The 14,130-nt window shown below is 26.4% G+C and overlaps 3 protein-coding genes across 3 annotated transcripts; 1 reads left to right on the forward strand and 2 right to left on the reverse strand.

Moving 5' to 3' along the window:
* Positions 1-3,034: 3,034 nt before the first annotated feature.
* On the reverse strand, positions 3,035-6,706 carry PmUG01_08019700 (U5 small nuclear ribonuclear protein, putative; the record flags this gene model as incomplete). Its single annotated transcript, XM_029004345.1, has 1 exon — positions 3,035-6,706. The coding sequence occupies one exon, from the start codon at positions 6,704-6,706 to the stop codon at positions 3,035-3,037; it is 3,672 nt and encodes a 1,223-aa protein (XP_028861043.1).
* Positions 6,707-9,272: 2,566 nt separating this feature from the next.
* PmUG01_08019800 (conserved Plasmodium protein, unknown function) lies at positions 9,273-10,353 on the forward strand (the record flags this gene model as incomplete). The annotated part of the gene is made up of 2 exons (XM_029004346.1): positions 9,273-9,664; positions 9,912-10,353. 2 exons carry the CDS (start codon positions 9,273-9,275, stop codon positions 10,351-10,353), a joined length of 834 nt encoding a protein of 277 aa, XP_028861044.1.
* Positions 10,354-10,843: 490 nt separating this feature from the next.
* Positions 10,844-11,716, reverse strand: PmUG01_08019900 (60S ribosomal protein L13, putative; the record flags this gene model as incomplete). The annotated part of the gene is made up of 2 exons (XM_029004347.1): positions 10,844-11,440; positions 11,714-11,716. 2 exons carry the CDS (start codon positions 11,714-11,716, stop codon positions 10,844-10,846), a joined length of 600 nt encoding a protein of 199 aa, XP_028861045.1.
* Between the last annotated feature and the right edge of the window lie 2,414 nt (positions 11,717-14,130).

Raw genomic sequence — 14,130 nt, forward strand, 5'->3', positions numbered from 1 at the left:
TGGTATACACATAATATATATATGTATACAATACATGAGAATATATGTACATACATACAGACATACATGTATAAATACATATATATGAATACATACGTACATACGTATAAATGCTTTCCGCCTGCTTATCTCATGCTACGGAACAATTTAACCTGTGGCATACAATATAACCATTCAACAGGGTAACAAAAAAAAAAGAGAAACAGAAAAGAAAAAAAAACAAAAAAATATATATATATATATATATGTATAAGTTTAAACGCAAATGCAAATGTGAGCTTCACCGAAAAACGGAGAAACATCAAATATAAACAGGTAAAAATAATGTTAAAAATTAACCATAAAATCCGAGTAAAATATCCTAGTAGCACTTAAAAAATAATGCGTAAAAATTAATTCATGTAAACTACGAAGTAAAATTACAGAAGTAAACGTAAAAATAGGCGCAGAAATGAAAGCAAATATAAACGCAACAGCAAATACAAGGGTAAACATAAAAATAAATACTAACCCTGTGATATATAAATATATATATATATATATGGAAAAATAAACACAAAAATAAGCATAAATACGTATAAGCTGGATGACGCTTATATTTTAATTAATCTTTTTAGTTTCACATTCATTTGTAGAAAGTTATGTACTCTTAAATAAATATGTACACATATATAAAAATGTTACTTCTATTTAAAATAAATCATATTTTTCTAAAATGTATTATATATATTTCTTTTTTTTCTTTGATATTTCATTTTTTATGTTTTTTTTTTTTTTAATTAAATTTTTTTGTTGTTTGTAATAAACACACACTCCACATGTATTTTTATAAAATGATAAAAAAAAAAAAAAAAAATTTAGTATTATTCTTATATACTATGTGGCTTTCGTGATGTCATATATAAAAAACATTTCAGTTCGAAAAGTAATACATATTACTCTTCGGTACTTTTAAAGAAACAACAATAAATAAAGGAAAAAAAAATAAATATAAGAGTAATAAGTAAACAAAAAAAGGAAAAAAGAAAACACTTAAGAAAATATACAAAGAAAAAACTACTGGATGTTATAATACTTGCTAAGAATAAAAAGAATAATAAAGAAAAATAAAAAAAACATAAAAAAATGAAACCAAAAGTACCTACTTAATACACTTAAGCACACGACACATAAATAATTTTCTTTTACTCATATGTTAGGTATCTAAAAAATAGGAATGTTAAAATAAAAATGAAAACATAAATATTTTCAAAAAACAACAATATAATGGCATTACAAACATTATTCACCTTTTTAACAACAAAAGTGCTGCAAAATTTTTTCGTAAAAAAAAAAAAAAAAGAAGTTTTTTAAATTATAGAATATATATTTCTCTTTGATTCAATGATAGTGCGAAAGGAGAATATTATCAAAATGTAAAAATTCAATTTGGAAAAGTAATGTTCAAAGGATATTTGTGTTTAGGCATTTTTGTATATCCATTCTAGAATTTTGTATCCATTTACATATTTTCGTGTTTATTTCAGTGTTCCTTATATTTTAAGTGCTATACATATATATATATATATATACATATGTATGTTTGAACTATTTTTCGTATTTTCAGTATTATGCATGTATGTGTGTATTCTTGTACGTATTCCTATATATATATATATATATGCGTATACTTGTAACGTACTTATGAGTGTACATACACGCAAAACATATTATTCAAATACACCATTTCTGCATCGGAAAGCAGGTCATTATTATACACATCATATAGAGTTAATTACATTTATCCTGTTCGAAATGAAAAATAAAAAAGAATATATTAAAGATTATTACATAAAAATAAACTTATAGATTTTTTTACTTTTACATGCTTGTATTTATCTTTTTTTTTTTTACACCATGCCATTTTGTATATTTCTTTTTAAATCCCATTTTGATAAGATTTTAAATATGCAATGGAAAAACAGGGCAGTGTAAGAGTTGTATATATTATATATATTCACATTGTTTTTTTTTATTTAATTGTATCATTATTTGCTAATTCTTGAAGTATAATACAGTTTAAGTAATGGCTGAATTATTCGACATTCGAAAAAAATATTTATAAGCCCATTTTAAAATTTTATATCCATTCTTTCTATCCTTCATTTTAAGCTCAAAGTTACCTTGTTATTTATCATTTATACTTTCATAGTTAACACATTCTTGTATGTATATGTTCATTTCAGAAGAATTATGTTAATTATTTTTTAATATTCCTAGAACATATATAAATGAGTATTTCATATTTTTTGAAAGTAACATCAAAAATTTTTTAAGAATAAAATCTATCGAACATAATGAACAGGGGAAAACTAAATAGAATAATATTGTACATATCACACACATTATTTATTTTTATAAGCAAAAGAACGTAAGCAAAAACCATTGCATTTTTGTTAATATAGTGTTTTTTCCATAAACCACTTCGTTATACATTTGAGAAATTTTAAAAGAACGTAATTTTAAATTCAGCAATAACTTTTTCTTTTCTTTTTTTTCTTACTTCCCCTATACATGAAATAAAAACCGTGGATTATGACATATGTACAGTAAATAAAAAAAATTTATATTATAAAAGAAAAAGTAAAGTGTTTAACATGCTGAATGTTCCTTTATATATGTAATGTGTACAATAATGATGCTTTAAAATTAGAGGGCAGTTCATTTGAATTTTAAAAAAATAATAACATTATGTAAATATGCAAAAAGTATGTGCCACCTTGGATAGGTAAAATGCATGCTCAAAAAAATGGAAAGGTAAATTAATTTATCGAAGGGGTTCTTATGAGACCATTTTGGAAATTAAAAAAAAAATATTCACATGTACACACATATACATGTATATACGCACACAAGCATAAACACGTACATACATTCATACGTATAAATATATATTTACAATCCTGCTTATATTCATATATAAGCACTATTTTCGTGGCAAAAAATATTCAGCGCTTAAATAAAGGTAATACCCCTGTGTAACTCCCAACTTCCGTCAGAAATGCTCAGCGAATTCATCCTTGATATTTAGTAGCATAGGGTCATCAAAGAACCTATTAATTGTTACATCCTCAGTTAATCCTTTCCTTCTTCTCGTTTTTAACAAAAATTCTCGAGCTAAGTGTTGAATAGGAGCAGGTTCCAATGGCCTTAGTATAATTGACCTGTCTAAGGGATCCCCTGGGACAATATGCCAATGATCAAACATACTTAGGCAAAATGCTTGACCACTAGTATGAGTCCTTAAATCTGTTTCAAAGCCAAAAGATTCTATGGCAGGTATGTATGCATGAACCATATATAAAGGGGTACCCACTTTTGGAAAGTCTTTTAATACATGTCCTCTTCTTCTTGATAATACATTATAAACAGAAGAAACTGAATCACCTGAACATATAATTTCAGTAAATAAAATAGGTTCTAATAATCTTGGTGTAGCTAACAAAAAGGACGAATATATTGCTCTTCTAGTAGTAGGTATAATTTGTCCTGCCCCTCTATTAATTGGATCATTATCTATATCTGCACTTAATATTTTTACCTTCACATTTTTCATACCTTCTTCAATTAATGGACCTTCTTTAGTAGCCCAACAGAAACCTTGAATTATATTATCCTTAACAGAATATAAATTTTCCTTATTCGTTTCTTTATATAAAGAGTAATCTAATAATATATTCGGGCTATTATTTTCTGGTCCAAAAGCCCAAATTGATCTTATAGATAAGATGTCCCAGTTATGTTTATCCGTTAATAACGAAATGACGTTCTTATCTATATCATAATTTAGTGTACTCTTTCTCTTTTCTGCATCTACATCATTTGTAGTTTCCTTCTTTGGAAGATCCTCCTCAGTCTCTTCTGTGTCTATCATCTCTTCGTCGTTCATTTGTTCTTCTTTCTCTTTACCTTTTCCACTAGAATATGATTCATCTGATAACATCTCCCCATTTTTTTTCTCTCCTTTTCCTGTATCCTTATTCATACCATTTTCATGCAGCAAGTTATCAACTGTGTGTAAATACTCATCTATATTTACATTTTGATTCTTATTTAAATGAACAAGACCTTGAACTATATCATCCATTAACTCTTTTTGTATTGGCTCAGATATCATATAAATTTTATTTTTTTTATTTGGTGTCTCAGCAAAACAATTAAGAGCTGATGTTTCAATTATGGTTTCACTGAATTGTACAACAGGATCAGAAATCTTAATTTCTAGATCACCATACAACTTTCTTAAGTCATGCAAAATGCAATCTAGATATAATTCTCCTGTCCCTAAAATTATATGTTCCCCTGACTCTTCTACTTTAGTACTAGATAGGGGGTATGATTTATCAATTTTTCTCAACCCATCTAACATTTTAGGTAATTCAGATGGGTTAATAGGTTCACATGCAACTTTAAACACAGAATTAGCACAATTGACATATCTAAATTTTCTATGCAAGGGGTAGAATATTTCGGCCTCTTCATCCTCATCATCAATAAGAATAGACTTATTTACACTCTTCACTATACTATTGTTTGAAATATCTGTGCTTACTCCTTTCAAAATAGTGTTAACAGACTTTTTCTTTTTCTTTTTTACATTCGTTATTGTGCATGTTTTATTTATACATATATCAATACCTCCTATTAAAACAAAATTTCCTGCTGGTACTTCATCTACTTCTACTCTATATCTTCCTTCATAAACCCAAAGATGTGTTACAACTCGGGTTATCATATCTTCATCATCACTTAAACTATACCCTTCTCCTAATATACACACTGTTTGCCCTTTTCTTATAGTTCCACACATTACTCTACCAAATAGATCAAGCATCAAACATTCTGGTCTGTGATAATTTTTTATAATATATACCATTAAATTATCTGTTTTGTCTCCTTTTAGACATCTCATCATGTCATAACATATTTTTGTTTTTAATGAACCTGAGTATATTTGCATAATTTTATTCTTGGCATTTTCTAGAGGAGATGGACAGTTATCTATTATTACATCTACAAAAGCTGTAGTGTCTTCAAATATCATACCATTAATTTTTTTTAACAAATATCTATTGTTAAATAGATAATCATTTTTTTTTAAAGAAATATTAAAATTTTTTAAAAAAGGAATTAAAAATTCTTTTTCTTCTGAGCATACATAACCAAAAATTTTATAAATTGGATTAAGTATAAATTCAACAAAAGATCGTTTCTGATTTGCATACAAAGGTGATGAAGCAAATGTAAATTCCTCCTCATTAAAATATATATCTCCCCATAAATATTGCGAAAATTCATCTATGTCTATATGATATGCATTATATAAATTACAATAAATTTTACTAAAAGATTTTAAGGTAAAAAATATACCATATATACTTGAGCTAAATAATACATTATTTTTTAATGGAGATAATAAGAACTCTTTTTTTTCTTTACTACTCTTATTTAATAATTCACATATAGATTCCACTTTTATATTTATTTCTTCAATAGTATAATTTATTTTGTGGTATGCATCATTAGGTGGTAAACGTAAGTCCATAATTAATTTATCTATGCAGTTTATTATTAAAATTATTTTCACATTCTCATAAATACAAGTTTTTATTATATTTTCTGTTACATACATACAACCATCAATGACATCCACTACTAAACAACAACATTCGCAAATATTCAACGAGCAAAGAAATTCGTCAAAAAAATTTACATGTCCCGGAGTATCTATTATGTTAAATATGTACGATTTATATTTTAAATTATCTTTTTTTTTATTTAATAATACGTTACTAGGTATATTTTCATATATTCTATTTTGAAAAATTAAAGATATTGGAATAGCTTTAATAGATAATCCTCTAGCTTGTTCATCTAATCTTGTATCTGTGTAACTTGTTATGTAATCAATTTTTTTACTGTTATATGGTGTAATCATATCAGTTTCCTTCACATTTCGTTTTCTTATAATACCTTCCATTTCAGTATGTAAATTAAAAAAACTAACAGTGCTACTATTCTTATTATTACTACTAATATTGCTACATATCCTAGTTTTATTCTTTTTATCTCTCGTATATTCAATTAATCTATCTACTATTGTCGTCTTACCATGATGGAAATGACCAGCTATACAAATATTTCTTATAAATTGTGTGTGTGGCATCAATTCAGACAAAAATTTAAAACTGAATGTATTATTAGGCAAACTTGTCTCAACCAAATCAAAGTTCTTTCTATTTGCTTCAACATCTAACTTCTTTATAAAGCTTATTCTCTCTACATTTGCATTTATTTTATTAATCGTTGCTTCTTCAATATCTTGGGCATCTTCTTCTTCTACAAACACTTCCACACCATCATATACCTTTTGTAATTCGTCTATATTTGCACTAAATGCTCCGTTATTTCCTTTCTCTTTCAATTCTTCCTCCTCTTCCTCGTCTGTGTATTTTCCCCCGTTATCTACTTTGTCATCATCATCCTCGTCGACATCCTCATCGTTATCCTCATCGTCACCCTCATCGTCATCTCCCTTTCGTCCATATTCATCATTTACGTCCTCCTCTTCATCGTCTTGGTCATCCTCTGAGTAGTCCTCATCACTGTCAATATTTCCCCCTATGTAATTTCCGAACTCGTCATACAGATTATTTTTTGATTCCATAAGAACAATCCCTCTCTTTTGTTTTATCAATATAAAGTGGGATATAATTCTTCACAAAATCGGACACCATAAAATGGTCTCCTATATGGTATATTTTCGTAAGTTTTTCTTATTTTTTCTAAGCAACTTAAATATTTTACGTTAACAAAAAAAAAAAAAAAAAAAAGGGTAATTTCGTTTCTCAGTGGGGTTTGTAATGCTCAACAAATTTTTACATTCGCCTTGCAACAAACCTCAGCATTGTTCGATCGTTCCCTCTATATTACAGTTTTCCATGTATTATCTATGTACCGTTACGCGTGAATATATGCGTACAGATAGGTGTTAACATCTATATATTAATGCATATGTACATGTATATACATATATATATATATATGGATATATACAAATACATACATATATACATTTATACGTACTAATATACAAACATATAAATCAGTTTCAGTTTATTTTATCCCCTTCTTTTTCAACATAGTTCCATTATTTTATGGATAGATCGTTCTCCCCAGTTAATTTTTATTTGCTGCTCTATGTTTTCCTTATTTTTCTATATCTGTTCGATAATATTTTGGGCTATTTTTACAAATAGAATTGATACATTTTAAAAATCTCTTTTTCAATTTTGCCTTAACTCAAATTTTTTTTCCAAATGTGGGTAAAATAATTTGGATCAATTCGGATTAATTCATTTTAACTTAGTTTAAATCAGTATAATTCGGTTCATTTTAATTTAAATTACTTAAATTAAAATGAATTTTTTTTTTTTTTTTTTTTTTTTTACTGTTGTAAAATACGATTATTTCAAAATGTTAATTTATGGAGAACTTCAATTTAAAGAGATTGAAACTTTTTGCTGTTTTTTCTTTATTTTAGCCTATTTATTATATAATATATGTACACTTGTCGCTCTACCCCTCCGTATAATCTTTATTTCCCCTTATTCTTTCATACAAAGGTATATATATATATACATACTGCAGTACGTACGTACTTACGTTCCTATCACGTTAAGCGGAACGTTAAAATTTTTGAGGAACAAAAGTAAACCGCATGTTCTTACGCTTAGCGACTTAAAAAAAAAAATATTTAAAAATTTTTTTTTTAATTTTTTTTATAACTCCTGTTTTTCAAAGAGTATGTTTTTACAAAAAAGGTTTCTAATAAATATATACTAAGAACATCAAAAGAAAAGAAATAAACAGAAAAAATTATGACCAGTTCTTCCTTATATGTAATATATTATGATATCTCTGGAAATGTTTTCAAATTTCTCATAAGAGTATTTTTCATTTTCTATATATCTTCCCATGTTCAAATATGCCCATTTGTGTAAACGTAGAAATCTAACAAAACTGATAAGCCTCATTAAATATTGTTAAGAATGTAAGAATAACAATATGCATATGTCATCTATGTCCCAACGATTGACTATACATTTTCCGTATAACTGTTTGTGAACTTCAATGTTGGATAATTTCCTATTACATCAGTAATAGTTCTTATAAGCACATGAGCATGTACCTACGTATATGTGTGCATATACATACATACATACATATATAAATATATATATATGCGATTGCGTTTGATGATCTGCAAAAAGGAGAAATTATTAATCGTCAGAGAATTACTAGTTCCGTTTAAATGGTGTTGAAAAACTCCTTAATTTCCCCACTGGTTACTATGAAACGAAATTTGCTAAATAAAAAAAAAAAAAAAATTTAATCAATATGAGGTGTCTATAAAAATATGATAAACGATTTTTTCAACTTATAAAATTCCAGCTTTTATTTTATTCTGTATTTATTTCTGTTTTCTTATTTTCCGTCTTATGTAGAAAGTTCAAAATTCGAAAGGGCTTTTGCCGTATCCATTTTTCTAGCTTAATGGCAATTCATGTCAAATGAATAATTTTAAATGCACCATATTACAAACAATACTATGCTGCTATGCTGCTGGGATGTATATATACTCACATAAGCATACATATAACTTCGTATAAATAGGCTTATGCATAAGAAAATATTTTTATAGCACTAAAAGTAGTATTTTCTAAAAAAAGAAGAGCAATAATTCCGCTCTAAATACATTTATGCAAAATGATTAACGAAAAACATATGGCCTTAAAAAAGAAAGAGAGAAGAAAAAAAAAGAAAAAACTAGAAAACAAATTATATGTTTTTTCCAGACAAATAGCAGGCAAGATAACAAGACTATGCGTGCTAATTAACAGGTCACAAAAAAAATAAAAATAAATGGAAGAAGCAAAATATAGACAAAGCAACAATAACAATAAATATAAAAATAAATGTAAATATAACAATGTTAATGAGATAACTAAGAAATAAGGAGAAATTTTTAAAGGAAAAGAAAAAAAAAAAATAAAAAAAAAAATAATCATGCAAGCCATCTAACAGAATACGAGATATACCAAATCATTTTAAACCTTTTTATCGTTTTTACTGCAAAAAAAAATAAAGATATTGTATATACATATATATACACATATACGTATATATGTATACGTATATGTCTATATTTATATACTCGTGGCGCATTCAAAATGATTCCAAGTAATGATAGTGCACTCATCAACATAAAGAAGATGAGGAACGACTTTGTAAGAAGCATTGTGAAAGATGAAGAATACAAAAAAAAAGATGACAAAAAAAAAGAAATAGTAAAATCTTGCAAAAGTTATAAAGATTTCTGCAATATTGTAAGTTGTGTAAGTATGAAACCGGTTAGAAAATATGAAGAAAAGGTTACATACGAAGATTATGTAAACTTTAACTTTTCTTCACATAATTCTAAAATAGAAAGCACCAAAAAAAAAAATAGAAAAAACTATAATTTTTTCGTAAGTAGACAGTTCAAACTTAATAACCAAATGGACGAATTTTCTCCTTTGAATTATGAAAGATACAAAACCCGCAGGGAAATAGAGCAGTTTCTGTACAATACGCAACCTTCTCCATGCATATCTACATATACATATATACATATGTTTATTTTTTACTATTTTCCTCGATCTTATATGTGCTCATATACGCATACACTGCACGGTATTCCTTTCCCGTTCCTTCCCTTTGACTTCTGACAACATATGTTTCCTATTCCAAACATGTTTGTTTTTTAATATTCATTTTTAAGAAGCCGATTTTTTTCAAACGTTCCCATCTCTTTTTCCATAATATTTTAGATATATCCTGAACGACCATAAAGATAATTATGATAAATTCATAAAGGACCATTATAATTGTGATGATATGAAGGATATCATAAGTTTCATTAAAAATAAATGGGAACTACTGTTCGATAGTGATCCAGCACTGGCAGGAGATGATCGAGCAGAAAACCATGAAACAAGAGAGGAAAACAACCAACTAAACGATGAAAATTGTCAAGCAAACAGTGAAGAGCAAAATTTCAAAATATTAAATTTGGTCAACTTTCTCTTTTGGCTTTGTAAGCGCTGGTGCTGCCAAAATTTCTCAGCGTACTTTACACAAGACGAATTAGCTGATATCAACGCAAATGTTCATACTATAACTCAAAGATTAGAAAATGTAAATTGTGTCAACAACTATAAGGATAATAAAATAATTGAGATGATCAATTATATCAAAAAAAACAATTTCTAAATAAGAAAAAAAAAAAACAAAAAAAACGAAAAAAATTGGCACACAACACATGTTGCATTTCACATAATCTAATTAATGAAAAGTATTACAATATTAATCACACCCTATATAATGTTATATCACCAATTTTTTTTTTTTTTTTTTTGGTTTCAATTATAAATAACGGACGAGTGTAAATAATTTACCCCACACTTCTAAAATTTAATTAATGACCTTATATATAAAATCAGCACGATTAACTTTATCTTAATGATTTTTAAAAGTTTGTTTAAAAGATTTTACTTACACGATATACATTTAAAAATATATATTTAATAATACTGCGTTTTTCCATGCATTTTTTATATTAATATAAGTTTATTGTGCGTATTTTTATTTTTTTTTTTTTATTTTAATCTTTCTCAATACGTGATAAAAAAAAAAAAAAAAAATTATATATATATATATATATATACATAGGAAGAAAAAAAAAAAAAAGGAACAGGTACTCTTACGCATAGCCAAAATTTTCTAAAACTTTTCGTTGTTCTGGATTAATTAAATTTAATGCCTCAGTTTTTAATTCTTTTTTTTCATTCAACTTTTTAACTTCCTTTTTATAATAATTTTTCGTAACTTTTTTCCTTAGCTTTTCATTTTTTTTAACAAGTTCATCATAATTCCAACCAACTCTTGAACTCAGAGTGCCAAGTCTACAATATCTTCTATTCTTTTTCAATCTGAATGCTCGTAAGGCACTGGGTAAAACATATTTCTTTTTTTTATCATATGGATATGGCATACCAAGGAATACCTTTAATTTCTTCAAAGCAATTTTTCCTTTATACGTTTTGTGTGGTAACATACCTCTAACACATCTCCACAAAATCTTTGATGGTTCTCTCAAATGGAATGGTCCCTTTTTCGGGTTTGTGTTCGTTCTTAGTCTTAAAAATTCCTGATACTTAAGTCTATTCCTGTATAAACTACCTGATATGTTAATATCTTCACACCTAACCGCAACTATTCGCTGACCATTCAATAATTCCTTTGCTATTATGGACGCGAGTCTACCTAACATATGTCCCTTACAGTCAATTACGTAAACCTGCGATGAGAGCAAATTAGATTGTAATGATTTTCAATAATTACACAAAAATGTAATCACTTCGGTGCACTTAATCGCAACAAATAGAGAGACATATCACATATTTACCTAGGACTGGGCCTCACAAACATGGAATAAATGTGTATATGTGAATACATATAAATAAATATACATATATATATATATACGTGTATAAATATATGTATGTATATGCATGCATAAAGGCTGCTCCTCGCCCATACATAATTCCCTTCAAGAATAAACTTTCATTACCATAAATTGCTCACAACTCATCCATACGTAACATATGTACAAACAAACACACAAATGCGTATACATACACATATATATATATATATATGTAAAAATATTCAAACATACATACATATACATACATATACATACATACATATATACATATATACATACATATATACATACATATATACATACATATATACATACATACAAACATATATACGTATGTATATATACTTCCATGAAATATTCAGTTTAATCGTTTACCTTCTTATACATTTTCTACACAAACACCAAGGTAAAAATAATTTAACTAAAGAAATTTATAAAAAAATGCTTTTAAAACAAAGAAACTCTAACCCGGGTTCTGTTTTTCTCTAAAATGTAATAATTTAGCATACCAAAAAAAAAAAATAAAAATAAATAAATAAATTAAAATTTAAAAAAAATTTGTACTACTACATTATTTATTTAAATACGACTGTTATTTTCCTGAGATAAAGCAGTAAAGAAAAATAAAATAAACTTATTGTGTAGATAATAAAAATGTATATATATATATATATATATATGTATATATGTATAAACACGTTAATAAACGTATTGTAAATTCCTAACAAAACTGTAAAAATGATACTTCGTGTTATCCACGAAATTTGAATTGTTAACGGTAATTTTTTATGCTATTATGTACAGCACTACTGGAAGGCTTTGCGCGTAAGGAATAGTGAAAAAAAAATATTGCATATATAAAAATATAAGTATTATATATACTACATAAGCCTGTACGCATATATATAATACATATATCATATATAATTCGTTTGCGTATACCTTGACTCCTCTTATCTAAAATAGAGAGCCCAAACGAAAATGATTGCTATACTAATTCAACGGTAGCTTAACAGCAGAGCGGTTATAAAAAATGATTGTTCAAAAAATAAATTACAAACTTTGCTAAAATGATTTTTAAGGCATTCATCTGCATCTTATGTATGAATTAATAATATCCATCTTTTTTTCCAATATTTATGAACACCTTTTTATTTCGAATATTTAGTTTAACACCCTCTTGTATGGAAATGAACAAATGTACTACAAAATTGCACATAAAAGGAAAACGTACTTTTTATTTTTAAAACATATATATATATGTATATATATATTTGTTTATTATTTTTTTTACCCTTTTAAAATTAGAACGAGAAATAAAAGAAAAAAGAAAGGCTTAATTTTTTTATATAACATTTTTATTCCTTACATTGTTATTGATTATAAATATATTAATACAGTAAATGAAACAATGCTGGCTATCACCACTTAGCTCTCTTAAAATTGTTCTTCATCGCTAAAAAAAAATTGTCAAAAAGAGCTCATAACAGCACAGCACAAAGTAGGTAACTGTGCATGAATATACCTACATATTCATATGCATATTCGTAAATGTATTAAAATTCATATTTATATTCATGTATATATATTTATATGTATGCTTACGTAGTTCTCCCCGTTTTGGGAAAATATAACTTTTTCAATTATTTATATAAAATATACATTTTCGTCAAATTATCGTTAAATTATCGTCAAATTATCGTTAAATTATCGTTAAATTATCGTTAAATTATCGTTAAATTATCGTTAAATTATCGTTAAATTATCGTTAAATTATCGTTAAATTATCGTCAAATTATCGTCAAGTTATCGTCAAGTTATCGTCAAGTTATCGTCAAATTATCGTCAAATTATCGTCAAGTTATCGTCAAATTATCGTCAAATTATCGTCAAATTATCGCCAAATTATCGTCAAGTTATCGTCAAATTATCGTTAAATTTCAGTACGTATCATGAGAATTACACAAATTTAAAAATTAAACAACATTGTTGATATTGTTTCCGAGTTCGAGGTATAAATAAACATATGAACAACATATGAGAGAGTATACATACATGAACACAAACATATCTATTTAATTCCTTCCCATAGTTTTACTTGATTATGTTAAAATATCTTAAAAGGTGTGCATTAGAAATAAGAGTGATGGGCATAATACTAGTATGTTTACGTAACCCAGCTTTAATTTTTCCTTTTTTCCTTTTTTCCTTTTTATCTTTAATAAAGATTATATCATTTAAAAATTTTCTAACCAATGAAAACTAACCAATCATGTATTTAACAGAGTTAAATGTAAAACAATAAATAAAATAAAATAAAATAAAGCAGTTATGTGCTTTTTTGTATTCGTGTCCTACCGTTTAACTAGTACATACTTTTGTGTGGTATGTTACAGGTACGCACATTAAAAAAAAGGAAAACACAAACATAAAAAAAAATTAAGACAAAATAGAAAAAGCAAAATAATAAAATAGTAATATTATATAATATAATATAAATTATATACATCAAATTACGAAAAAGTATGTACTGAAAAAAA

The sequence above is a fragment of the Plasmodium malariae genome (assembly GCF_900090045.1).
Source record: "Plasmodium malariae genome assembly, chromosome: 8".
In the NCBI taxonomy this organism is placed as follows: domain Eukaryota; phylum Apicomplexa; class Aconoidasida; order Haemosporida; family Plasmodiidae; genus Plasmodium; species Plasmodium malariae.